This window comes from Oreochromis niloticus, linkage group LG6 (genome assembly GCF_001858045.2).
Source record: "Oreochromis niloticus isolate F11D_XX linkage group LG6, O_niloticus_UMD_NMBU, whole genome shotgun sequence".
Classification (NCBI taxonomy): Eukaryota; Metazoa; Chordata; class Actinopteri; order Cichliformes; family Cichlidae; genus Oreochromis; species Oreochromis niloticus.
The window spans coordinates 22,235,735-22,262,611 of NC_031971.2; the positions used below are offsets into that span (position 1 = coordinate 22,235,735).

General features: G+C 41.2%; 2 protein-coding genes and 1 non-coding gene across 3 annotated transcripts; 1 reads left to right on the forward strand and 2 right to left on the reverse strand.

Annotated features, from left to right (window-relative positions):
• Positions 1-485: 485 nt before the first annotated feature.
• Positions 486-13,069, reverse strand: fam114a1 (family with sequence similarity 114 member A1; the record flags this gene model as incomplete). Its single annotated transcript, XM_019359881.2, has 12 exons — positions 486-1,744; positions 2,456-2,509; positions 3,001-3,073; positions 4,565-4,704; positions 4,886-5,098; positions 6,952-7,037; positions 8,621-8,762; positions 8,846-8,998; positions 9,184-9,318; positions 11,003-11,235; positions 12,177-12,261; positions 12,776-13,069. Coding segments are annotated over 12 exons (1,734 nt in total), but the record flags the coding sequence as incomplete, so codon positions are not given.
• Positions 13,070-15,976: 2,907 nt separating this feature from the next.
• Positions 15,977-16,048, forward strand: trnap-agg (transfer RNA proline (anticodon AGG)). The gene has a single exon. It is a non-coding gene; the product is annotated as a tRNA-Pro (tRNA).
• Positions 16,049-17,769: 1,721 nt separating this feature from the next.
• klf3 (Kruppel like factor 3 (basic)) lies at positions 17,770-24,469 on the reverse strand. Its single transcript, XM_025907742.1, has 6 exons — positions 24,431-24,469; positions 24,161-24,221; positions 23,224-23,713; positions 22,428-22,563; positions 20,204-20,370; positions 17,770-20,108 (listed from the first exon to the last, which is right to left on the reverse strand). The coding sequence occupies exons 2-6, from the start codon at positions 24,200-24,202 to the stop codon at positions 19,927-19,929; spliced, it is 1,017 nt and encodes a 338-aa protein (XP_025763527.1). The 5' UTR covers positions 24,203-24,221; positions 24,431-24,469; the 3' UTR covers positions 17,770-19,926.
• Between the last annotated feature and the right edge of the window lie 2,408 nt (positions 24,470-26,877).

The following is a 26,877-nucleotide window of genomic DNA, read 5'->3' on the forward strand; positions in this document are numbered from 1 at the left end:
TTTGGAAACAATACTTAAAAATGTCTGGGTGGTTAAAATTTGAAGAAAAAAAAATTAAGGCCACAATAAAAAAAACTTCACAAGACAATTAGTGACACATTTCTGAATGGATATAGTCACAAAAATAAAGAAACTGCTATTTTTATTCAACTTTTGTGCTGGATTGAGCAAACACAACACGTTGCACACCAGAGACATCAGCTCATAATTTAATCTGAAGGAACAAACTTCAGGAGCCTCCAGATGTTTGTGTTATTATAACTGAGAAAATTATCTTGTAAAGTATATGCATATTTGCTATTTTCACTGGATGAGTCTAATAATGATGTTTAATTTTGAAATATACAAAAATACAACAAATACTGATTTTTTCCTGTACATACAAATAAATATCGCACAATGTTGTATATTTATATATGTAGACTGTAGCTGGTCGAGCAGATGGCCCACGATAATTTGAGATAAACTGACCCTTATACCAACAGTTTTGCAGAGTGAGGCAGTTTTAATGCACATTTATAACCAAAGAGTCAGAAGTTACACTCAGTTTCAGCAAAGATTGCTGTGTGCGAGTTATACAATCCACATCTATCTATCGTGTTTCAATAACCTTTAAAGTGAGTGAACAACAAGTTAGCTCATTGTTTAGCAACAAACTGACGCACATGATGGAGTAATTCCAGCTAAAGAGCTCGATGTCCCCTTTAGGATTTAGCAAAAGCCAAAATCAGAGTTTAAAGAGAGTCAAAATTCACTAAATGAATGATAGTGTTTAAAAGGTGATACATAACACAGGTGTTCATTATTTGCTTCCACAAAAAATAGCTCTAAAATCAGTTATTGCAGGTTTGAATTAATAAAAAACCCAAAACAGACAGTTTTTGTTTTACTGGGGTAATTAAATTTTTTATTGTTATTGTTCTGCTGTATTTCACGCTGTTTGGTTTTGGTGCAGCCAAACTAGCCGATTCCCTTCAAAAGGCTGCAGTTTCACTTTTAGTGTAGAGAGTGGTATCGCTCATCTAATTCAGTCCAACAACAAAATGTAAATAGAAATTAATTAACCAACATCACATTAGTAATGTTCACAACAAAGGATGAAAATAAAATGTAAGGTAGTGTTGTTTCATATAATTTAACACAGAAAACAAAATAAGTATGATATTACTATATATAATCACTGACGCTGGTATTTTATCTTAACCTGCAATTAAACAGTCAACACAACAGACACTCTATTAGTGTTAGTCAATGTTTTTTTCTGTTGTGCAAAGAAAGCTCAATATACAATAATGTAGAGTTTGATCAGTACAATCAGTAATATTCCGTTTTTTTGGTTTTGAGGCCTGGACGTCATTTTGGTTTCTCAAAGCAAAACATCAATGGCAAAACAGGCAAAGTAACATTCAGAGACACAACGCGGCACAAACACACAAACAAAGCGTATGTGGGCTACCACTACGTGTGTCAGTTAGACTGGTATCTTCCTGATGATATTCTCTATGTTCTGTTACTATTTGGCACTTAGTGTAGATTAAAGCACTTGTTCTGGTAAATCTATTCTCTATACTTTACTGTACAACAATAGACACACTGGCAGGCGGTTGCACAGGCAGTGTTAATGCTGAATCTGTGCCGCGGGCTCTGTGGCGGGTCGGCAGTGTTGGCTCTGGATGTGGGAGATCTGCAGGATGGGCATCAGCAGCTGAAATGCATTCTGGATGTAGTTGGTGCTGTTGGAGCCCTGCAGATAGGAAACAACCCATCATCTTCATCACATCACCACATCACGTCACAGTCATCATCAGTAGATGTAGATGCAGCATAGTGCTGAACAATATATATGTATATGTATATATATATACATATATATATATTTATACATATATATATATATACATATATAGTATATATGTATATAATTGTATATAATTGAGAGTTTCAAAGACTGATGGCTTGGGGACAGAATCTGTTCTCTTGCTATTCTGCTCCAACAGCTGTAAATCCTCTAGCTAGACACTGGCAGCGAGAATAATCCATGATGGGGATGGATGGAGTATAACAATCCTACATGTGCACAGTTTGTGTGCACAGCCCTGGATGTTTGTGGTCATCCAGAAATTCCTTGAGGCATTAAACAGGTGCTGTCCTCACAAGAAAACAATGCCTCCTGGCATTGCTGTCACAGAAATAATACAATAAAAATGAGGAAAGATTTGTTTCTAGAGATGCATTAAGAACTTTGCAATTTGTAAAAAGAATGCATTCTGAAAAATGTTGAACAAGTCTTTAAACGCTGTGTGGATCTCGTCTGAGTGCCCCTTAAAACTCAGTTCCCATCGCATTAGTGATGATGATCCTCATCATTTATCTGTCAGTCATCATGAGACTGCTACATCATTAATTTGATCTATTTCTATTTTTATTCACGATGTTCAAAGTAAAAAAATCTCACCTCTAGCAGCACACTCTCTAACAGTGGGTTCAGCTCCTCTGCTTTCCTCTGGCCCTAAAAAAGAGAGGCAGCGACACTCGTGAGATCAATAAAAGATGATGGTGTAGCAGAAAAACACAAGTACAAAGACAAAGATCAAAAATTATTTTACTATTGTCAGCAGATCCTATGAAAAAACCCCAAACAAACAAAAGAAACAGTGACTTGATCCTACACACAAATACTCACACATCAGCTGTCTGATACATCTCCTGCTACATCTAAAAAGCTCTGCTGTCAGTGAGTCACGTTGTTGTAGTGAATGAAATGTTTCATTACAATGAATACGACCACTGTATTTATTATGAGTCAGCTCTACAGAGACTGCTCTGTTGGCATAAATACTCATTAGAGCACCCCGTGTGTATTCATGCAACTGCAAATAGTCCCCAGCTGAACTAAAGTTAAACCCCAATGGATACTTTTTGACAATAGCAAACATTATTAGAGTAGTCACAATCATCCCTAATGTTCACACACACACATACACACACACTCTGACCTACCCCAACATCAAGCAGCGTATCAGAGAACTTCTTGGCCAAACACTCCACCTCCTTACACATGGCACATGTCAACCTGCAATAAGAAGAGTGGATTTGAGCATGCATCACTCCTTGGAGTAGTGATACTATCTCTTCCTTGACCTCTCTCTATCTCACAGATACACACACACAGACATGCAGACACACATTATGTGCAAATGCATTATTTCTTCACATTTAGTCAAGACCTATTGCTTTTGCTAGCTCTTTAATTGGAGACCTAATGCCATACACGCCTAACTGTTCTTATTTCAGTGCCCCTCAATCCCCTTTTCTCTCTGTCCTCCTCTCTCCTTGGTGCCAGGGGGATTCACCCAACTGATCCTGGTACAACAGATCCTTCCCCAAGCTGTAGCATGTGCCCTAGCACATTATACACCGATTGGCCGACAAAAAAGGAAAATCAGACCCTCTAACTGGACCAACTTTAGCTTTGATAACAGCACGTTTTTCATAAGCTTATGCACATGTGAACTGTGCAACATTTATTTCCATCCAGAGTTATGTTCATTTTTGACCAGGATCTTGTGTTGATGATGAGCGTGTTGGATTGTTACGGCAAGTCATCTCCAGCACATCCCAAAGCTTTTCAGTGGGGTTAATGTCTGGACTCTGTTGCGTCTAATCCACGTGAAAATGACGTCTTCTACTCCCTGAACTCCCTGAACCACTCTTTTACAATTTGAGCCTGATGAATCCAACCCAACCACATTGGAAGAAAACATCCACTAATGGAAAAACCTGGTCATTCAGGATTTTCAGGTAGTAAGCTGACCTCAATTTCTGAACCAATCCCAGATCGTAACACTGCCCCCACAGGCTTGTACAGCAGAAACCTGACATGATGAATGCATCACTTCACCCGCCTCTCTTCTTGCCCTGATGCACCCATCACTCTGGAACAGTAAATCTGAACTCATTAGACCACATGACCCTTTTTTCATTTACTCCAATCTTTATGCTCACGAACATACTGAAGCCTTTTTCCTGATTAGCCACACTGATAAGTGGCTTTCTTAAGGCTACACAGCTGTTTAGTCCCAATCACTTGAGCACTGTGTGTGTGGAAAGGCTCTTACATGCACAATAAAACAGTTCCACTGTTGATTTTTTATCAGTTCATTCCAATTTTAGCAGTTCCAACAATCTCCTTAGTTGTTTTCTTTGCTTGAAGCAGGCCAATAATTTCAGTGAAACGCAGTAACAGCTGACACGGTTGTCTAAGAAATGATAAGCTCTTATGTATTTGCCTAGTTAAATCCAGGTGGTGACTTGTCTTTTGGCCAGGCAGTGTATGCGACTGTTTCAGTCTTCCTTGCTTGTGAACCTAACCTCAACAATCACAAATGCCAAATCCCAAACATTTCCATTATTTCCCTTAGCAAAGACATAACAACAGCTTATATTGATCTCCTGGAGGCTTACCCTAACCCGTACCATAACCTTGAACCTGTCGAGGGGATATCCACAGAAGGAAGATCCCACAATGTAAGTGTGTAATACAAGTACACATTCACACACATACCTGGTGAGAACGTGTGCCTGGTCTCTGGCTGGTTTCTCTTGCTCCTGGCCGTGGAGGATGAGCTCCGCCACCTTGTGGAGCTGCTCGATGCTGCGAGCCGTCACTTCTGCCAGACTGCTGACCGATGACAGGTAGATGGCCTGATGAGAGGAAGGTGAACACACACGCGCACACACACACGCACACACACACGCACACACACACACACACACACACACAGAATAATTGATTCAAATCAAATAAGGCAGTGACAGCAAGAAGAAAAGGTGACCGAATTTAAACTTGAAAGCAGAAGTCATAACAGTGCAGATGAGACGTCACCTCTACAGATCTGGGGTCGCTCTCCTTTGCCTCTTCTCCTCCCTTCATCTCCTCCTCCTCGCCCTTCTTCTCCCCCAGCTCTTCTCCGTCTTTCGTCTTCTCTTCCTTTTTGTTCTCCTCTCCCCCTGGCTGGTCCTGCGTTTCCCTGCCAACTGTCTCTGTAGTGACAGGTTGTTCCACCTTGCTCACCCAATCATGGGCCCTCATTCGAGCCTGGCGATGCATAATTACCACTCATCAGGTCTGCATGTAGACACATTCCCACCCTGATCCTGATGTATGCTAATTAGATGCATATACATGGATATATGCTAATATTGGTTTTTATATATGTGAATGTGATTATGCAGGGTGGCTTTAGGGGCTGATAACTTTTAAATTAGCTTTGCAGCAGGATGCAGAGTTAGTATGTTGAGTGAAGATGCAAAGATGTGTATTTTTGTAGCTTTGTGGAGCATTTTCTCAGAGCAAATAGGAAGAATGATTGGTGGTTGTTAGAATATTCCTGGTACTAAACTACACTATGGCATTTGAAATGCATGATTTCAACACAATTTCATAATAAAATTAGGTATAAACTAATACTCATAACACAGCTTTATAGAAGAAAAATCAAAGATTTTCTTTCCAAATCAGAATCATATCACTATGTGAAGGAAACTACCTGTGCATTACACCTACAGGAGCTTTTATGACATCCCATTCTAAATCCACGGGCATTAACATGGAGTTGATCCCTCTTTTTGCAGCTATAACAGCTTCCGGTCTTCTGAGAAGGCTTTCTAGGTCGGGCCTGTGTGGAGGCAAGGTGAAGTTCTTCCACACCAAACACATCTAGCTATGCCTTTATGGAGCTTTGTGCACTGGAGCAGAATCATGCCGATGCAGGAAAGTGCCATCCACAAACTGCTCCCACAAAGCTGGAAGCATAGAATTAGCAACAATTTCTTGATATGGTGAAGCATTAAGAGTTCCTTTCACTGGAACTAATGGGCCCAGGCCAACCCCAGAAAAAAAACAACAACAACCCTTCTTCATCAAACTTTAGAGCAGGCACAATTCGGTCAGGCAGGTGGTGTTCATGTGGCACTCGCCAAAGCCAGATTGATGATGTATTGCTTGCGTGCTGCTTCTCAGCCACAGAAACCTGAGCTATGAAGCAACGGGCACACAGTTTTTGTGCTGATGTCGAAACCCTGCAGTTACTCAGTCAGCAGAGCAATATGTGCCTCAGCACTCGGCAATCCTGTGCTGTAACTTTACGTGACTTGCGGTGGTTCCTAAATGCTTCTGCTTTGCAATAATACCACTTACAGTTGACTTGTTGCAACAGCTGAATCAGAGTTGCAACACTGGCATTTCTCTATCGCAGTGCCACCTTCAAATTCAGTGAGCTCTTTAGAACAACCCACTCTTTCACAAATGTTTGTAAAGGCAGGCTGCATGGCTCAGTGCTTGACTTTATACACCTGTGACCACGAGACTGAAAACACCTGAATTCATAAATGATGTGGCTCAATACCTGTGTCCATATAATGCAGAATGATATGACATTCAAAGTACAGACAGTATACTGGCTACTTTCTGGACTTCTGTACAATCAGACCTCTTTTTGAAACCAGAGGAGTCGCCTCCTTCTGGACATTAGAGGAAATACAGGTTTTAGGCAATTCAACACTGGCTTCGCTTTTCAGGCACACAACTACGGTGTGTATTTTATACACAGTTTGTGATTTAAAGGCCCGTTGCAGACAATCTACCAGAAGGCAAAAAGGCGCGTCAGACTTCATCCGGTAGGATTTTCAGGGTACCACTGATGGTGCTAATGTAAAGTAGTAAGCGTCAGTAACTTAACAACCGGTGTTAAGCAGTTGCCAATAAAAAAAATATAAAAGATTTTATTTATTATTAAACTGTACAATTTACAAAAAAAGTTAATTTAAAATTGATGGCAAAATGGAAAACTAGACAGACAGACAGACAGACAGACAGATAGATAGATAGATAGATAGATAGATAGATAGATAGATAGATGAAAACTACTGGCGTCTGTGTGAGTGAGTCACCTTGTTGAGCTTGTCCGGCGTGGCGGCAACATGAAGTTCAAAGAGCAGCTCGGTGAGAACACTCACAAACTCCTCGCCATCAGCAGCTGATAAAAATACACAAAAGGCATGCGCCGCCTCGTGTCAGTTTACTTAAATACACAAAGCACGTGTTAAAGTGTGATGCTACATGCATTTACACCACATGTCAGGAATCAGTCGATTTACTCCATGCTGAGATCACGAAGCGTATATTCTTGTTGTCATGCCAACGTAATTCAAACTCCTGTGTATAAATTACAGCTGGAATTGTAAAACATGCAGATTCGGTGTCTGGATCTTATGGATTGTTTCTGTTGGCTTTTCTTGAGTCTGCAAATGTGTCGGTGGCCCCTGAACACCAAACGCCGGATCAGGCATCGTGTTTAACCCTCCGAGCAAAGGGACACCTGCCTGCTTGGAGCAGTGCACCTCCATGACATCCCCTGAAGGTGCCTCTCACAAACCCTTTAAAATGTAAAGTGGTGAGATGTGACGAGACCAAAACTTGGCATCACACTGACACAGTTTCACTCCGGTAGAACATTTTCTACTTCTTTAGCAGATTAGAAACAGTCACTGTCATCGCTGATTCCCATAAGGATCTAAGGTTTTCAGGGGTTTTAGGAAGAGGAAATATAATTTGGGTAAGTTCTAGGATGCAGAGCATATAAGATTATTTGACATGAAGCAGATGTTTAAGTGAAAATTTAGATTCTTGGACATAAGATGTTTGGGATCAAAAGGTGACTGATCATAACGCTAGGCAGACCTACTTGTCAGGTTAGGTTACCTGTACCAGTGACCAGTGATGATATTAATGCAATATTATTAGAGGCTGAACTGGGCCAGAACAAGAGAGTTCAAGCAAAGGAATGCTATTTTTTAGCTTATGAGGAAAAGGTCCAGATTTTCTTAATTTTTTTTTTTCGTGGAGTTTAGATGACCTCCATATGAACAAAGGAAAGAACATATTTTTGTGTGCTGACAGAGCCTGACTCAAGGATGACAGTGCAGTTAATCTGGTCACGTTTTCACTGAAGCCAGGCAGTGTCTTTCATCTCGCTATAAGACGCTAAAAGATCATCCTGTATCAGTAACAGGAGGAGGGGTACTCAGGCCATTTTTCATAAGTTTGTTGCCTCATAAGAAACAAAGGAAAAGTCATTGCCTCACTTTTTCCTGGAATGTTGTTGAAGCTGGAGAAAGCTGTTTAAACGGCTTTAAACAGCAACCAAATATCACAGGACTAGTCTTTGTGTCTGAAATTGATGGAGCACACTTTTAAAAAGCACTCTTTGAATCTGCACAAACTAACTTTCTGCACAACTGCACAAACTTTGAAAAGAGTAAAGCTAAAATAAGTGAGCTAAAGCTCCCTGAGGAACAACAGCAGGCTGCCCACAGCCAGCATCAGAGATGATCACAGTCACGAGCGTGTTCAACACCAAACCCTGTTTTTAACAATTTGGGTTATCATTTCCCATCCAGGTGCCTCTGATCCCACATTATCAGGTGTCCCAAAGTCTGTCAAAGGCCACCTGATCCTGGGTCAGTGCTAAGGGACCACCTCCACCTGCAGCAGGTCTAGCAGTCGATCTGGGTCACTCACATAAGGGGGTAGAACAGTGTAATTGGGAACTAAGATCACCGTTATCCTTCGTCTGTCCTCCTCCTTCTGTCTCCACATCCTCCTCTTCCTCTTGCTTGATGAAAATCTCCTTGATGTAAATCAGCTCCTTCTTCACCTCCTCCTGCTCCTCTTCGGTCAGGGAGGAGAGGAAGGCTTGAACCTAAAATCACAGCTGCAGGTAAAGCGCTTGAAACAGGCAGTGTTTCTGAAGCGCTTTCTGTATTCCTGACACTCGCGCCTTACCTTTGCTTCACTCTCATTGGACAGAATCTCCAGGGCCTCCAGGTGTGACAAGCCCTGGTAGTCATCAAAAAGAATACCGTAGTGAGCTGTGGGAGCACTGATAGGATGGTTACTCAGACGGGCCCGCTCCTTCTCCTTGGCTTCCTTCAACATCTGAAAAAAGAAAAAAAAATCAGAAAAACAGCGCAACCAATTTAAAGCAATTACACCACACCAAAGTACACGCACACACACACACACACACACACACACACACACACACACACACACACACACACACACTCGTTTCAGATTCATTTCTTATCTGACAAGATTAGATGAAATGGTCAGTTGCATGCCTGACTAAGTGATGCGGTCTTCTGCATCAGAGTTTTGGTCTTTTTAAAACCCGGGTCACTCTCTGCAAGAACAGTCATGGTCTTCTTTCCAATGAACTCCAAGGCATCCAAACCTCCACTGATCACTGACTTACCCTGAGAGACACAGAGAGACAGATGCAGAGCGAGGAAGGGTGGGAGGGGAAAGACATATCAGCAAAAAGTCCCAGCAAACTACAGTAGCCTGTCAAAGAAAACATTAAACAAAAACTAAACAAAAGCAAAATAGGATTGACCAAAATAAAAAAAATGTAAATTTAGATAGCACACTTATATAAAATTTTGTAATTTAAATAATATCATACTGAAAGTTTGCATACTGAAAACTAAATGTATTCAGTAAAAGAAAATGAGCTTGCTCTTTGGTTTATTGAGGTCCATGAGTGCCAAAATGAAATAAATAAATACACTGTTAACTAATTAAATGTGTCATGAATTAATTAACCCTTTAAATGTCAGTCAGTTCAGTCAGGAACAAAGGGAGAAAAAAATTAAGTAAATGTTTTTGTAAAATCTTTAAGTAGGACTGTAATTTTAAAACTGCACCCTTCTGCCAAAAATCAAGAGATCATTGCTTACAATCCATAACAGCTCACAACTGCTTCCAGTCTGATTTTCAAAGCACAGACGATGTCTTTAACTTTAACTGCGCTCCTTCACACAGCAGGAAATCGAGAGGCAGAAAATGTGTTAATGAGAAATATTTCAGCTTACTAAAACTGTGAATTAGGAGGTACTTAATATGTAACACAAATAAATAAATCGTTCACAGCACCGAAGGAGCTCGACTTTTCTATCGACCTTGGCTTGCCATCGAACACACATTGAGGAATGCCGCAGGAAAGGAGAGGAGGGGAGCTGGCAGCAACGTCCAGAGGAGGATCAGTAAATCGAGGACTGTCTTCTGCAGCGTGGAGGCTGTCTGAGGTCATCACAGTCAAGCACTCTCACCAACCTGAGGCTATACTAGAGCTGTGCTGTGTCTGCTGTAACTCTATAGGCTAAATTAGTTGAAGGGTTAACTAATTAAATAGGTTAAGCTCTGTAGAGTTCATTCTTTTTAAAATCTCACTTATATTTTGAGACATCTTATTAAACAGTTTATTTTGGATTAACCTGATTTTGTAGATTAAGTAAGCCCCACTTTCAGAGTACCTACTTCTATTTGCATCTACTTGTCTGCTAATACTGTAGCATTCAGGGTTAATAGGGAAGCTTTTCAATTATGTTTGCAATTCAGCAGCAGTTTTATATGCTTATACGTTAGGAGCAAAACTGTGACACCATTAGTGCATTATACTGATCACTCACTTACCCTGAGAGAGACAGAGAGAACCTGAAATCTAAATATTTAAACATTTTGCCAGGAGGAAGGAGAATGACTGAGGGCGACCATAAAAAACTCTCACCAAGTCTTAAAGTCTCAGGAGACTGCTGTGGATCTTCTGACTAAACTGAACGACCTCCAAACATTCAGTAAAGCACATCATCAGAAACAAGCACAACTCCATCACACAGACAGCTCTGCTGTGGACACCAAAGTGCAAAAGAGAGTGCCCTAAGACCACATGGCAGCAGACTGTCGAGGCGGCATTATGGGCACTAAGAAAAAGAGACAACTCTTCATATGTGAGTACATGACGGCCTGGTGAAATGTATGGTTTAATCGCCACTAACATTCTTTCATGACATGGTTTGGAAACTTCATCAGATGGATACCTTTTGTGTGTCTGTGTGTGTGTCTGTGTCTGTGCGTGTGTGTGTGTGTGTGTTCACTCACAGTGTTTTGTACGGCATGTGTGATTGTAGAGAAAACGCCCCTGCTAGAAGCTGTGGCTGCAGTAGGAGAAGACGACTCCGCGGAGTTGGACAAGTCAGCCTCTCTGCTTTCGACTCCTCCTTCTTTCTTCTCCTCCGCTCCTTCCTCCTCTTCCTGTGCCTCCTCTCCAACTGAGGTTCTGTGGAGACGAAGCGCCTCTCCTGCCTTCACCTTTACTGAGGTCAGGCTATGACCTGCACACAGAAAGCAGCAAATTAAAGACTCACATACATGAGGAGAAGTAGACATTGATGGTCTATTTCTCCTGCTTGCCAGCGACATTTCTCATTACATATATAAAAACACATGGTCCTATAATGATCCTGGCTGAAATCTATGAGCCAATTTTGAAACGGCAAGAATGATGGCAGAAGTAAAACAAGCGAAAAAACGTTTCTTCACTTGCTTATGGAAGGACTTTGTGCTTCTCTGTTACTATCACCTTGTTATCAGGTCCCTGTTACTGCAGAAACACCGTACCAGCGATTTCTGAATCGCTACACATGAGCAAATAGACATATAGACACTGTTAAAGTGTTTATGTGATGACAGTGTGTATTTTCAAATTGTGCATCTTGGAAAACATTCAGTGGTGCACCACAAATCGTGTACAGATTTGGGTGGGGGGGTCTTTTCATAGTTATGGTGTATTTGACATTCCTGTGTTGGTGTTTGTGCATCGTCATAATATTGTTGATCCAGGATCAACTTTGCAACTGACCAATCATGTTGCTGTGATGTCACAGCTGTGCAATGGAGGGAAAAAAGAAAAAAAAAAATAGCTCTGTTTTTATAAAACACCCTCCTGGAATAAATAGTGAGCACTGCAAGTGCTTTCTTTATTAATTTATACAATATAATAAATTTACTATGGAGTTAAGTTTTTGTTAGCCAAATTTAACTCATGTTGGTTCACTAGTAATAGCTTTTAACAGCATTAGCTACTTTCTCAGTTAATGCTAACTGACAATCAGACGACTCCCTATGAGCAAGCACTTTGGCGACAGTGGAAAGGAAAAACTCCCCTTTAACAGGACGAAACCTCTGGCAGAACCAGCTCAGGGAGGGACTGGTGGTGAGTGAAATGGGTGTAAACGTGAAGAAAAGGGTTGAATGAGAAAAACCTGGGACATACCCACTGTGGAGGTGGCAGTGGTCAGAAGAGATTTTCCCCATGAACTCCAAGCTCCCCAACCTTTTTCTTTCTCCAGGAGTGACTTCTGTGCGCAAATATCCATCATAGGAAAGGAATAAAACTGTTAACTGTTTGGTCTATAATATGTGAGAAAGTGCAAAACAAATGACAATCACAAATCTCTAAATACATCTCATAATTGCTTGTTTATTATTACATATTTCAAAATGTCAATATGAAGCTGTATTATACATAGAAAGGCTGGATCTTAGCTTTAAGGAAATGCATGTATCATGAAAACAGAGAAACTAGCAGTTTTCATCAATCCAAATAACTAACGAGAAGTTAATAGGCTTTGGCCTTGTCAAGTTAAAAGACATTGTAACACCTTCAGTGTCACTTATTTAAAGATTTCAGTGATTGTATGTATATATTTGAGCCTGTATATACAATTTCCTGAATAAAAATCCTAAATACATTCAAAATTCTTGTTTCTTTGAAGTTCTTTAAAACTGTGTGCAAGTGTATCTATGAGACATTTTGCTCTCAGTGCTTTGTGTCAAGAAAACATAAATCAAACTTCAACTTGTGAAACAAACCTCCACATCTTCCTCTGCAGCCTCTGTGTCTGGCTCCAGGCTCACTGGTTGGTCACATTCGGTCACCTGACTCTCTACAGGAGACTCTGGTTGGTCAGCCTGACCCTCTAATGTCTCAGAGGTGGTGGTGGTGGTGTTCTCTGTGGTCGGCTGCTCTTTGGACTGATCAAAACTCTCAGGGGAGAAAAGAGGCTGCAGTGGATCTGCAGGGGGCGTACCGGCCGCTGGTACATCCTGACTGAGGCCGGGGACAGGGTCGGGGGCTGAACAGGTGGAGGGGTGGGGTCTGTGGAGGGGTCAGCATCAGAGGAGGCAGCCTGAGACATGGTGATCTGCAAAAAGTTGGATTTTTAGTGGAAAACTGCTCATCTGTGTCTTTCGTATAAATGCACTTTCCCTAAAAGCAAAACACTGTTTATACAAATCTGAGCATAAAGTGGAAACACTCAGTTCTTACATGTTTTATCATGTGTGAAACTCTTCAGGCCTGGCACATTCACACAGCGTTTAATTATTATTGTGAATTAGACTTTTCATTGGGATTAACTTTAGTGACACTAAACAATGTTCCTCAAATTATGAAGTATTAAGAGTACTACCTGTGTAAACTGTTCCGTGCCAAAGAGGATTGAGGCAAAAGTCAATCGAAGCTGTGTCTGTATCCCACACATACGTCATAAGAGGTCTGATTGGGCTAAAAACATCTGTCTGGGAGGACTGGGAGCTTTTTTCTGCAGCTCACTGTACTTGAAAGTAACATGTTGCAAGGGACTTTTGTTGATAATATATAATGTATTAAATAACAATTAAAAAACTGGGGTATATAGAGACTCCTGGATCATTTAAAGCAGGGGTGTCGAACATAAAGCCTGGGGGCCACAATTGGCCCGGTGAAGTCTCGAATCTGGTCCCGTGGACAGCTTTAGAAAGGGGTGCATAGATTTTGAACTTTTGACTGTATTTTCATAAGTTTCACAGATTTTCCTATTGATAAAGACCGCCCACCTTCATTGCTGCAATTTTACACAGGTATTATTTAGTTTCTCTGGTCCCACCCACTTAAGATCAAAATGGGCTTTATGTGGCCCATGTAAAATGAGTTTGACATTCCTGGTTTAAAGTGATGTAGAGTAAGTATTTTAAAAAATATATAAATAAAAATGAAAATCAGAAAAAAAAAAGTCAACTTGGATTTCTACCCCATCCATCCATCCCTCCCAATCACAGGCAGCAGTCCCTGAAGACCCCCTTCTTACCGGTCACCTGCTCATTACCCAGCTCATCCAAGCATTTCCAGGCCAGGTGAGAGATAAAATCTCAGGCATGCCTGTCCTGGGTCTGCACTGGTGCCTCAGATTTGGCTTGGGAGTTAGTGACTGACACCATTATTTAACACACACCATTTTCAGTGCATGAGAGATGCACGTTTAGCCACTGTGGCACCAACAACCTAAGGGACTCCACTTGAGTGGGTATCTCTTTTATCTCGGCCTGGTTTTTACTTAAGGTGCAGTACCATTTATTCTTTTCTTTTCTTTTTAGCCCTTTATTATTTATTTAACTTATTTATTAACATATCTTCATGTTGCAGTTTGTTTTTGTATTTTCTCTTTGAAGCATGCTGGGGTGCAGGTGTGCATTAAATAATCTGTAAGTAAAGAGTCGAGTTTCTATCTTATTCTAAACTGTCGCAGCAATGAACAATTATCGCGATTCTCTAATAAACACGATGAATACTATTTATTTTATTTGGCCTGGAATTAGAGACATTTTCTCGCTATGCTCTCCTTTTTTCTCTTCTCGTTCCCCTCAACCTCCCACCATACGGTGGCAGATAGCTGTCCCTCAATGAAGCTGCAGTAGAAAGTGCCGTGAGGGGAATTGTTGTTGTGAACAACTAAATAAAACTGGACTCATGTACTAATTAAAGCGACAGTATTGCTGGTCATTTCATGTCCGATGTTGCCATCTTGTGTTCAGTTGCTGTACTCAGATGCATATGACTATCACTCAGTGATTTCATTACTATTAAAATGTATAAAAGGAGTTTTCTGCCAGAAAAAGGTCCTTGTGAAGAACTTTTTTTTTTTGTAAATCAGAAGAGCCGATGTGGTAAAAAATAATAATTAAAAAATAATAAAAAAATATATATATAAAACTTCACAAAATGGAAAAATATGTTTTCACCCACACAAAAAATGCTTCAAACAGATACTGGAAACCACGGTCTCATAATTCTCATTTTGCATTTTGACCAGTAACAATAATCTTGCACTTTTGACATAAATTATAGGAACATCTTTTCCTCTGACTCATATAGAGCTTTATATATAATAGTTCCCTAATGCTAACACCTAAGTAAGGATGTACTAAAGACTGCCCTGCCTTTGTAGTACGATTTAAAGCATTAATACAATGTGACAACATAGACAATGCTGTATAGGAGACACGCAACAAAGAGCACTGTTATGCTCTACTTTTACGCTAACATGAATGGATGTTTCTCACTTCCTAAACACACACAAACACACAAAAACAAAGCGATGCAGTAAATTTATGAAAGACTAATCACAAGTTGAGCTGCAGTTCTTCGCTTGTATAGTCAAAGGAAAATTATAAAGCTGGGAGACAGTTTTGTTTTTATGAAAGTGACAGTGCAGCTCACCCGTTTGGTGCCAGCCAGCGGCTCTTCCGCCCCGCCACGTCGGCAGGCCGGCTGGTGTGTGACTGCGCCAAAGAGTAACAGCTGACAAGAGAGTTCTCTGCCTCGGGAGCGGCTCTGATGAGCTAAGCTAACACAACTTTACAAACGGGCAAAAAACTACAGCGCACAGAAAAACAAACTGTACCTGTTTGTGTGTGTGTTTTTTCTCCAATAATTAGAAAACGACTCCACAGTTTCAATATAGCATTCTGTTTCAGAATGCGACCGCTCAATAAGGTAAGGCCAGTCATAAAATAAATGACGCCAGTCAAAATAGCAGCGAAGTTGCATCTATGTAGGAGTGAATCATTTCAGTTCTTCTGGCTCTTTAGAGGAGCAACTCTATTCTGAAGCTCAGTGAAACGAGAGTCCGTATAACAGCTCCTGTTACAGGCAAAACCCCACAAAAAACAAATAAAACAAAACAAACTAACACGAGTACGACCAGTGATGACGAGTACGATTTATATACATAGTAATTTTAGCGCTTCCTCAGTGGCTCGTTGGTCTAGGGGTATGATTCTCGCTTAGGGTGCGAGAGGTCCCGGGTTCAAATCCCGGACGAGCCCTCGCTTTTTCTTACGTTTATAGCGTCTGCATAACACAGAAAATCCAAAGTAAAGGGCTTTTGCACGTAACGAGTATGCAACTGTAATTTTTTTTAGTCCCTCAATGTTGCATTCTTATAGTAGTAACAGTATTGCTGCAAGGCAGTGTGACATTTTAACATTTCTAACTTTGAAATAAAATATAGGTCACAGGTTTGGTATTTAGTAAACAAAGGACAAATATGTTTTATTTGAATTCAACTACTCCACCTCTCTCACTAAGAAAATCTAGTGAGATTAAAAGTCATGTGACAGTCTTTTAACATTCTTGTGTTCTCCTTATCCCAAAAATAATCATCACTAAGCTGACAATAACCATTATTTCAACTGCCGTTCTGTCTGGTTATCATCAGTAGGGATCATGCATTCATAGACTGGCACACCTCTTTTGATCCACACCTGACAACTGTAACAATTGTAAGTGCTGTCACTTCATTTTCTTTGTGGGAGTTCCCTGAACAGACAGATTCAATTCCTTTCATGCTTTCTTCAGGTGCAAGGGGTGAGTGCTAGACTAAACATGCTGTGCAGTCACACATAAAGAATCCAAAAAGCTTAGAGTGAAGTCTCTGAAAATGGATGTTTTTATAAAAAAATTAAATCTGCTCAGATCTCTAATGCTCCATAACTACTTTAAGTTATTTTAATAAACAGTGCTGAACAGCCTTACTTTTACTGACTTTTATGCCTTCACCTCTCCGGCCTGTCTTCCACCTGCGCCTACTCTCACTACAGCTCACAAAGTCATCTGCAAACATCATAGTCTGCAGAGACTCTTTGCCTGGCCTCATCTATCAACCTGTCCATCACCACTGCAAACAAGAAGCTCAGAACAAACACACAGTCCAGCTCCTTCTGACCTTTCTGTGCTTCTCTCTCAAAGCAGAGATCACATCCGTTGCGCTCTTTCTCACTATTAAGCTGCACTGCTGCTCACTGATCATCACCCCAAATCATACCTCTGTCTTTACTACACCTCTGTCCTTGTTCTTGAAAAATCAGTTCACTTCTCCATTCCCCAGGCATCCTCTCATACTCCAAGAATGTTTTAAACAATCTAGTTAAAAAGTCCCTCTCTCCTAGTCTGCACCATTTATTCCTGCCTGTGGCTATCTCACTGTACAATTCCCCCGTGTAAAACAAATGTACACACTGGGCAACAGCACCTTAATATCAACCATATTTATGTAATTTGTGTTATATGGTGGAATATTTATTATTAGAGTAATTTGTATCTATTAGTTATATTTTATAACTTTGTATATTATTTAAGATTAACTATTTAGTTATTGTTCTTACTGTCTTGGAGCAACTGTGACCACATAGTTTCCTCAGGGAATCAAAGTATTCCGACTGATACCCTCACAGGTATGTCTTCTGGACCTCCTGCCTTTCCACTCTTTGTCCTCTTCATCGCTGCCCACACTTCCTGATTTGTTAAAATTTCTCCATTTATTCTCCTCCCTCAGATTTTCTTCATTCAGCAGCTCCTCAAAGTACTCCTGGTTTCCCAGCACACTCTTCACTTACCCTTAATCAGTCTACATCCTTTCCAGCTCAAAATCTCTGCCAAGTCCTTTTCTCCTTCCTTAGTATCCACAGACATGCACACACACACACTTTTCTAAAATAAGCTAATTCACTAGCAAACAGGTGAACAAAACACAGAATCACAAACAATACATGTTTCAAATATTGCCAATAACTTTATTAAGTGGTATGAATATTTTGTTTAAAAATGCAAAATTGCAGAAAGACCATACGTTCACAGTTTAATGAGTTCCCTTTGAATTGCCAAAGTTAAGATTTAATTAGAAAAAAAAAAAGAAAAAGAAAAAAAAAAAAAGGACAGGTTTATCATAAACACTAGAAATGTGTAATAGAGTATCAAAATCATGCTTAATAAAAACCATTAATTGCCCGTTCAGTCTAATAATGAATTATAAAATATAGATATTAATATTACAATTGTATTTGCAAAGATACAAAAAACAAACAAACAAACAAACAAACAAAAAGAAAACATAAAAGCACAAACTGCAAAAGGCATCGAGGAGCAAATGCAGATCAGTTGAGCTGCTACATTCGGGGTGTGTGAACGTGTACATGCGAATAAATGGCGGGGTTACACCTTGTATACATGACTAGAAAATGACAAAAAAAACAAACAAACAAAAAAAACCCAAAGACAACTGCTGAACTGCACACCTTCCAATTAAACCCAAAAGCAAATGTGTGATAGAAAGAAAAACAACAACAACAACAAAAAAAACCCAAAAAACAAACAAAAAAAAAAAACCTGATGTGATTTAAAATGTCCGACTTTGGGAATGTTAAATAATGTACTCATACATACTATTTATATATATATTTATAAAATATATATAAAGTGCACATTGGAGATGTACAAAGGCGCCATTTAAAAAAGAAAAAAAGAACAAGAGAGAAAGTATATTGCTCTCCAGCTGTGGAAAATTGTGCTCTAAAAACCTTTATGGCACTTTTAAAAGAAAAAAAAAAAAAGGTTTGGCAGCAGAATATCTGCTACAATATTAATCCCTGATTTGACTTTTAGGGGAATGATAAAGTATTAATTGTGTACAAGTTAATTTTCTTTTAAAACAAATGTATGTGTAGAGTGGGCTGGAATATAACTCAACTGCTCCTGAATATAAAAATTACAAAATTTAAAAAAAAAAAATAATAAAAAAAAAAAATATATATGTTTTAAATTTCCCTGCCTTGCATTTTGCACTTTCCCCCACCCCGTATCAAAGTGTGACGCAATAATAAAAGCTACCTCGGTGTCACATCACAAACCGAAACACAGTTCATAGATACACAAACTCAATATAAGAAATCGGTAAAGACACAATTTCATTGCTTCTACCCTTAAACCGACCGAGTGGCGTCTTTTTCCTCACCGACACATTAATGCCCCTGTGCAGCAACTTTCACATTTCTGAATGAAAAAAAAACAAACAAAAAAAAACACTTCACTGACTGAAACTGCCCACTGTGTTAAAACCCAAGAGTACACAAAACCAAGGCTGATCTGCTTTTAATAAGAGAGTGTATGTACAAGAGAAAGCGAGCGTTAGCAACCTGTCATCACTTCATGATCTGAGCTTGTAGAGGCAGATGAGGTGTGTGGTGTGTTTGTTTCTTTTAATTATAGCAGACCCCGAAGGAGGAAGCTGGCACAAGTGTTTTAAAAAGAAAAAAAAAAAAAAAAAAAAGGAAAAGAAGAAAAGCTGAAGTATCTATGACACAATGCACAGTAGGCGTGATAGGATACATTCTGGAATGTTTCACATTGTATTGGCGTAGCGAGCAAAATAACATGTATTTGTAAGTGTGTGTCCAAGTCCCAAATGTTTACTTGAATGCATGCAAAACAAAAAGCTTTAAAGCTGGAGATCATGTTGCGCTGAGAAGCTTGTGAGCATGCCATGTGGCTTGCACAGACTGAACTGCTGTTTTGGTTGTGTAGCCACAAGAGGGCGCTGCTCTCAGGCCAGCTGAGGAGCTGCAAGCAAAAAGCAAAAAGCAAAAAAAAAAAAAAAAAAAGTGTCTGGCCCTTCCACAGCTGATCAGAGGTTTGGTACAGCTACCATATTTCTAAAAAAATTAGCTGGTCTTAAATGTGTGAGCTGGCAACCAGCTTTTTTTTTTTGGCTTAATGAGGTGAAAGGGTTTAAACATTAACCCTGAGGAAACATTTCCTCACTCCCTGTCGCAGTCCAGGTAAGGCCAGCCATTTCATTTAAAAGTCAAAGTGGTGTAGTCCAACACTGAACCCAGCACAGAGTTGCATTCAAGTTGCACGGCAGAGGGTTTCACACTAGGAGGTGTCGTTTCTTGTGTAAAGCCAGGTGGTCAGAGCGGGAGAAGCTGCGGTCACAGTCAGGACAGTGGAACGGTTTGACTCCCGTGTGCTTGCGGTAGTGTCTCGTCAGCTCGTCTGAACGGGCGAACTTCCACGTGCAGCCTTCCCAGCTGCACCTGTAGGGTTTCTCCCCTGCAAAGAGAGGAAATGACACGAGGTTTGTTAGAAGGTGTCAAAAAGTTTAAGGCTTCTGGAAAAGCACGGCTGGTATATGAATGAAGGCTCACCTGTGTGTGTCCTGCGGTGGGCTTTGAGGTGGGAGCTCTTGGTGTACACTTTGTCGCAGCCGCTGAAGTCACAGCGGTGAATCCTCCGTTTTTTCAGTGTGTCAGGTGAATCAGGAGGGAAAGGGTGCCTTGTGCTCGAGTGGACTATTACTGATGGGTTGTTACCCCTAAAAGAAACACACAAAGGGTAGAAAAAGATTTTAAACGCTGGTGCTTTGTCCATCTTTGTCTAATGTTGCCAGCAGAGGGAGCAAAAGTCCTCTCTTATGACACTGAAACCCAAAGTTTAACTTGGCTTCAATGCACTAACAACTTCTGCCAGGCAGGAAGCTGAAAAACCCGCCTTTTCCAGTCAGCCACACCTTTGCCTTGCCCTGTCAACCTCTGTCAATCAATGTTTATAAATTTATCCTTGACCAACTCCAGGAGACTGAAAACTGTCAAACAGCAGGTGAATCTGCTACATTGTTTCCAGTCAGAGCACATCAAGTCCTGTTTCTTTGTGTGTCCAAACAAACACACAAAACATACAAGTTTTACAGTTACAAGAGAGAAGGAGTTGTCTTTCATCACTCTGTGTGTGTGTGTGTGTGTGTGTGTGTGTGTGTGTGTGTGTGGCAGTTGAGAGCAGGTGTTGAGTGTTGAAACATGAATCCCACACAGATCAATTCTGTATAAAGGAATGTGCAGAAAATCCCCTGTAACACACACACACACACACACACACACACACACACACACACACACACACACACACTCTCTATGCAGCGCATAGAAATGATACGTATATATTGTTTATGAGGATGTGTGCGTGCTTTATTGACGAGATGTGATGACACACAAAGACGCACCCTCTTTTTTCCCCTTTAGGGTCCAATTATTTCATGTTTGGCACGATGACAAGAGCAGCCTGTAAAGGGAACCGCCCTAACAGCCAAAGTAAAAAAAAAAAACAAAAAAAAACACGAGGTCTACTTAACTGCACACACACAAACACGGACATACACTAGCTGCCAGCAAGGCCTGACTATTACATGTGCATCCAACTTGCAATTATTTCTTCTGAGGAAAAACTTATTTTGCAGAGGGGAGGGGACCGGAAGAGGAAGGTAAGAAAGTGCAGGGGAGATGTTGGACAATGAACACAAAGCTTAATAAATAAATAAATCATAATAACAGTAATAATAATGCCAGAAGCCTGTGAATGAGGGAAGGAGGAAGCAGAAAAGGGAAACAAAACAAAACCAGTAGGAAGAGGAATGAAGGTGGTAACAGGACCCAGATGGCTGGCATGAACTTGTGACATCTTAGATAAGGAAAGAAAGAAAAGAGCTTCTAATGTGAGGCGTGGCTATTGGGCCTGATGGAAAATAAAAGGATAAATATTCTTCTGTACTTCCCCAGTGGCCGAAACTCTATTAGTGAGACAAAAGAATGAAACAGACAATAACAAATAGCCTGATGGCGACACAAACCCGAGCAAATATACACTCTAGGTTCTTGCTTCTGTGAAGAGCACTGCGCTTTAAAGACGAAAAAAAATAATAATAATAAAATTATGGCTCCACAAACATGAAGGAAACAGAAGTGTGTCCAGACTCAGGCTGGAGACAGATCATTTTCTAATGTGTTATCAAGCTGATGATAAAATAAATTTGGAAACAAAAAGTTTGTTTTATGACTTGGAAATGGAGCCAAACTCTAACAATCATGTTCCATCAGAGTGAGACAAGCTCTAAAATTTCGGATATAACCAGTAAGTTCATGCAGTTCGGTCAATGTTTTTCTTTTTCCCCCCTAATCACACAAGGCTCTTACTGCCTGCCCGCTAATAAGAACCACGCCGCCCTGATCCCGGGACTGCCCCAGAAACCGACATGGCTCAAACTACAGTGACATTCAAAGAACAGTAATATCTTATGACAGGACTCTAATAACAAGACTGCAGGTTGTATTCCTTTGCATATGTGATGATCTCGACAACATGCTTTTGTTTTAAACACGCAGAACAAAAGTTCAGATTAGGGAGCAGAGAATAAGAGCTTTGGGAGCAGGGAGCGAGTCAAAAATGCTAGGGAAACAGGAGTGTGGAGTCAGGGGACGTGAAGTGTGTGGCCATCACCAGCGTGAGGGTTTTTCCATGGAAAACAGAAGGAGCTGTGACAACTCTGACCACTGAGTCCACACAAAACTCGCTAGCTCAGAGTGCCGTCGTGTTACTTACTCGTACTCGCGTGGCATCGCTCTGACTGATGACTTCTCGTGACTGCTGGGGTCATGAGCGGGTTCAGTTTCGATTTTGATTGGCTTGTGCAGGTCGTGGGTATCACTTCGCGGCTCCAGAGGCTTCGTTGGGTGAACTGGGTAGGGATGAAACAATGTGTGAGCTGACAGTATGATCACATCTAAATCACATTCATAATTAATATTTTAAAATAAATAAAATCAGGCATTTAAAGGTCCCCAGAGGATAAATCCTATCAATGTGGCTTTTTCCTTAAAGTTTCTTCTAGCACTATCACAAGGTCATAGTTTAGACTGAAACCTCTCTTCTCAGCCTTTTGGACCAATCAGGTTTAAACACTTCCACTATATTTTTTGTGTTTTTGCTACTTTAGAAGTTCTTCTAGGAAAGGCCACGGCAAACAAACTGGTAGCCGTATGTTGTGTGTCTGTCTCTGTGACAGGTCAAAGACTTCTGCAGATCACAGTGGCAAACAGCTGATTTCACCCCTCCCAAAAAAAGAAGAAAAGAAAAGGCACTATTCTAAGAACAGAGGAAATGAAAAACATTTCCTCATTATCAGTAAAAGATTTTTGAAATTTAACAAGAAAATGCCACAAAAGTGATGCGATTTAAATGCAGTAACAAGATGAAATGGATGCATTTCACGATGACTCCCGCACTGATGTGTTTTTAATGTGATTCTCTAATGACTTCTTGTTTTGTTTTTAGCTTCATGTACAGTTGCAACACAAACACCGAACTGCAGGCACAAAAGCATAAAATGAGCTCTCACCCATCTTGTGCTCCCGGCTCCTGAAAGGGTCATCGTCGCTGCTGACAGGTGAGCTCACCATTATTGACTGGTGCAGCAAAGGTGACTGGTAATAGGGGAGAATGGGCAGAGGCAGTACGATCGGAGAAACCATGATCTGTGACTTCGGGATGACCCCGGGGCCCACCGGAGACACAATGGCGGCACATGGAAGGGAGGAAGTGGGCGGGAGAGCGTGGGAGGGCGAGGAGCGCAACTGAGTGTGTGGGGGCGAGTTGCGGGAAGAAGTGTGGCTCACCGGGCTGTAAGGCGAGGCAGGGGAGCTGCGAGGGGATGCTGGGGTCGACGCAGAGGAGCAGGGAGGGGACTTGGAAGATGAGTGCTTGTTGACAGACAGGTCCACGGGCTCCATCTGGGTGTGCGTGAGCCCGTTCGGGGTGTGAGAATGGGACAGGGGGTGCATTCTGTAGAAGGGCGGCGGATGGGGGAAGATCACTCCAGGATAGAACGGCTGTGAAAGAGAGGATGTAGAGAGAAGAGGAAGCAGTAAAGGGGGACAAAAGAGCAGAGGGTTAAAAATTTCCGTTCTGCTTTGAATAGCAGAGAAAACATGTTTTTGCCACACAAACAATTACAGCCAGCCAAAAAATTTAAACCCAGCTCTGTTTGGGAGCAGATAACCGTTTTGTCTCAGAGTACAGTGTGTGTGTGTGTTCATTAGCCCGCTGCCTGGCAGTGTGCGTAGCTATTGTTTGCAAATGTCCACTGTACATTAGCCTGTTTGTCCAGGAAGAGCTGGAATGTGGGAACCAGTCTGTCTAGACACGTATAGGTGCGTGTGTAGTGTGTGTGAGTGGAGGGGTTGCTGTTTGGCATCAAAAACATGTCCAGGCATGATAATGTGAGAGTGCGCACACACACAGCCAAAGCTACTCTTACACAAACACGTGTGCCTTACCGGCTGAATGTCTGTCTTCAGAGGGTAATCATACATCAGCATGGCTGCACAGGCCAGACTCCTGCAGAATACACACATCAGCACCAAAAATCAATACACAGGGAAGATATTTACACACTCAGCTCACACTGTTGATAATAATTTACTTTATGCACCAATGCAGCATTGTAGAAACACTTAAAACTTACTCAAAGGTTTGTCACCTCTGAACTTCAAGTACTGAAATTAAAGGGACACACCCTTCAGATAATGCAGCCCTATCACACTCACCTGTGTGAGTATAAGTGACCCCCCCCCTCAAAAAACAAACAAACATAAAAAAAAAAAATAAAAAAAATAAAAAATGGTAGAGAACCTAAATCTGAGGTCATAATTAATGGGTCAGAATAAAGTAGAAGAATAATTCTGTCAAATTTTTTCTTCTCTCTCTCACAGTTTAAAATTTTAAATACAGCCACGTGTGAACTTCTCAACAGAGTCTCAACATGAATGCTAATGAGCAACTACAGCTGCAGACTTTCCTTTGTCTGCTGCCTGACTGACAAAACTCCAACCACTGCAGCTTGTCCTCCTCTACAGGAGGGTGGACCCATGCTGCACCACAGGCTTAAAGTCCATCTGCCAGGCGCTTGGCCAGCGAGCCCGAGTCTGGCATCAAGGTGGAGTGTTTTCTGAATCGCACTTTGTCTGTCCCCTCACCCAGGACCAATTTGCCTTGGGAGACCCTACCAGGGGCACACTGCCCCCGACAACATAGCTCCTGGGATCATTTGGGCACGCAAACCCCTCCACCACGATAAGGTGGCGATTCATGGAGGAGACTGAAGAGTCATTCAGGATAAGGCTCAGGGCAGAGCAGCTCCTCTGCATCAAAACAAGACGGATCTTATGGTCAGAGCGCCTGAAAAAGGATAAGCAGATACCCTTAGTTACATATAGCCCCGACGTCCACATTGTTCATGTATCATCTTCTTCTCACGGGAAGACACTGCCACACCAAAATCCACATTTTATGACGTAATGAAAAATAAATCACATTAAGTAGAGGGAATGCTGTGACAGGGTCTGTATTTAAGTAAAGGAGACCGCGAGGGCACGCTCAACAGCCCCAGACGTATTTTTTTCTGTCAAACTTGACACATCATCTCCTCTTCTTTCACCGCTCAGTCATGTTTTCAAACACGTACTCTCCGTTTGACAGATAGTGCTGCCGATGTCAATCAAAAACACTCGACATTCAGACAAGCTGCTTGTGAAATAAAGGGAGTGTTTTGGTTTTTTTGGTTTTTACGAGAATGCAACCAGTTGCAGGTGTGATGCAGCTAGAAACTGCCCTGTGTCTGAGAAATGGGACACACACACACACACACACACACACCCCACCTAAAAGCCTGTCGAGTATTTTGGATCAAAAGCGTGTGAGGTTTCAAAGGTGTTTCCAGTTACCTTGGCTTTGAATGGCCAGGTGCAGCTGGGATGACTCTGCTTGTGCTACATGAGGGTGTTTATTAGCTTCTTTGTGTGCTTGTGTGTGTGCGTGCACGTCCGCTGGTGCATTAAGGCAACATGAACTGTCAAAGAATGTACCCTGAGGGAGTCTGTGTGTGTGACCTGATTAAAGTCCACAGTCTGAAGACAAGTTAGCCTTTAATTATTAACAAATGGGCAAGAACACAAGTCATTACACCCTAGCGCACACATATAGGAATGCAGACACACACACACACACACACACACACAGAGTCCAGATGGGGAGCAGACCAATGGTGAAGCAGGATGCTCGCTAGCTGGATCAGGAAGGGTGTGAACATGATGACTGAAGCCTCACCCTTTGCCCGTCTCCAAAGAAACAAAAGAGCCTACCGTCAGGTGGGAACTGTGTGTGTTTTGAGGGCGTGTTTTCTAATCCGGGTTTGTATTGTACTGTAGTTCAACTTGAGGTCAAGCAGTTGTTCTATTGTCATTGTAAATCACACATTAAGGTGACAATGAGACCAAGTATGAAACACAAACAGACAGATTCTGAATTTGGAAAAAAGGAAGAAAAACAAAATCACTGGCAAAAACCACAAAAAGAAGAACGGATTAAGGAAAAAAGCAGCAAATACCTGCTGTGTATTAAAGAAGCAGGTCTGCCAGAAACAAACACACACAATAAACAAAATCCCATCTGCGAACAAGGTGTCACTGATGAAAAACATCAGAAACCGGGACCAGAAAATGTTCTGGTCCCAAAAGTCGCAAACATGCACGACAATGTCCCAAAGTCTAAGATGACATTTTAAAATAGTTATTGTCTCATGCCACGTCCACACCACCACAATATTAAGCAAACCTTATTTTCCTTGTTTTAATTTTTCCTTTATATAAGTTATATCCTGTTACATACAAACTACGTACATAGATGTAGTTAATAGTGGAAGAAACTCCCTTCAGCTGCTTGTTAAGCAGTTGCCACAGCAGAAGGATCTGCATGTTTGATTTGGCACAGATTTTACACCGGATGCTGTTCCTGACGTAACCCTCCCATTTATCCGAGCTCGGGACGGACACTCGCTTGCATGAGGTTGAGTCTCCTCCGGATCTTGAGCAGACAATCACAGAGCCAGGTTCCAGTGATTAGTGTCACTATCAGTACCTCACCAAATGTGTAAGGTCACCAAAGTCTAATCAGTTTATCCCTGAGTTCAAGTCGATGTTTGTGCCAAATGTGACGA

What these genes read in the sequence shown, in the direction of transcription:
- klf3 (XM_025907742.1), bottom strand. Translation starts at nt 24,202, where the DNA reads ATGCTGATGTATGATTACCCTCTGAAGACAGACATTCAGCCG. An exon ending in TGAAGACAGACATTCAGCCG is followed by an intron (nt 23,714 to 24,160) that starts GTAAGGCACACG and finishes TCTCTTTCACAG; the next exon opens with CCGTTCTATCCTGGAGTGAT. An exon ending in GAGCCGGGAGCACAAGATGG is followed by an intron (nt 22,564 to 23,223) that starts GTGAGAGCTCAT and finishes ATCCCTACCCAG; the next exon opens with TTCACCCAACGAAGCCTCTG.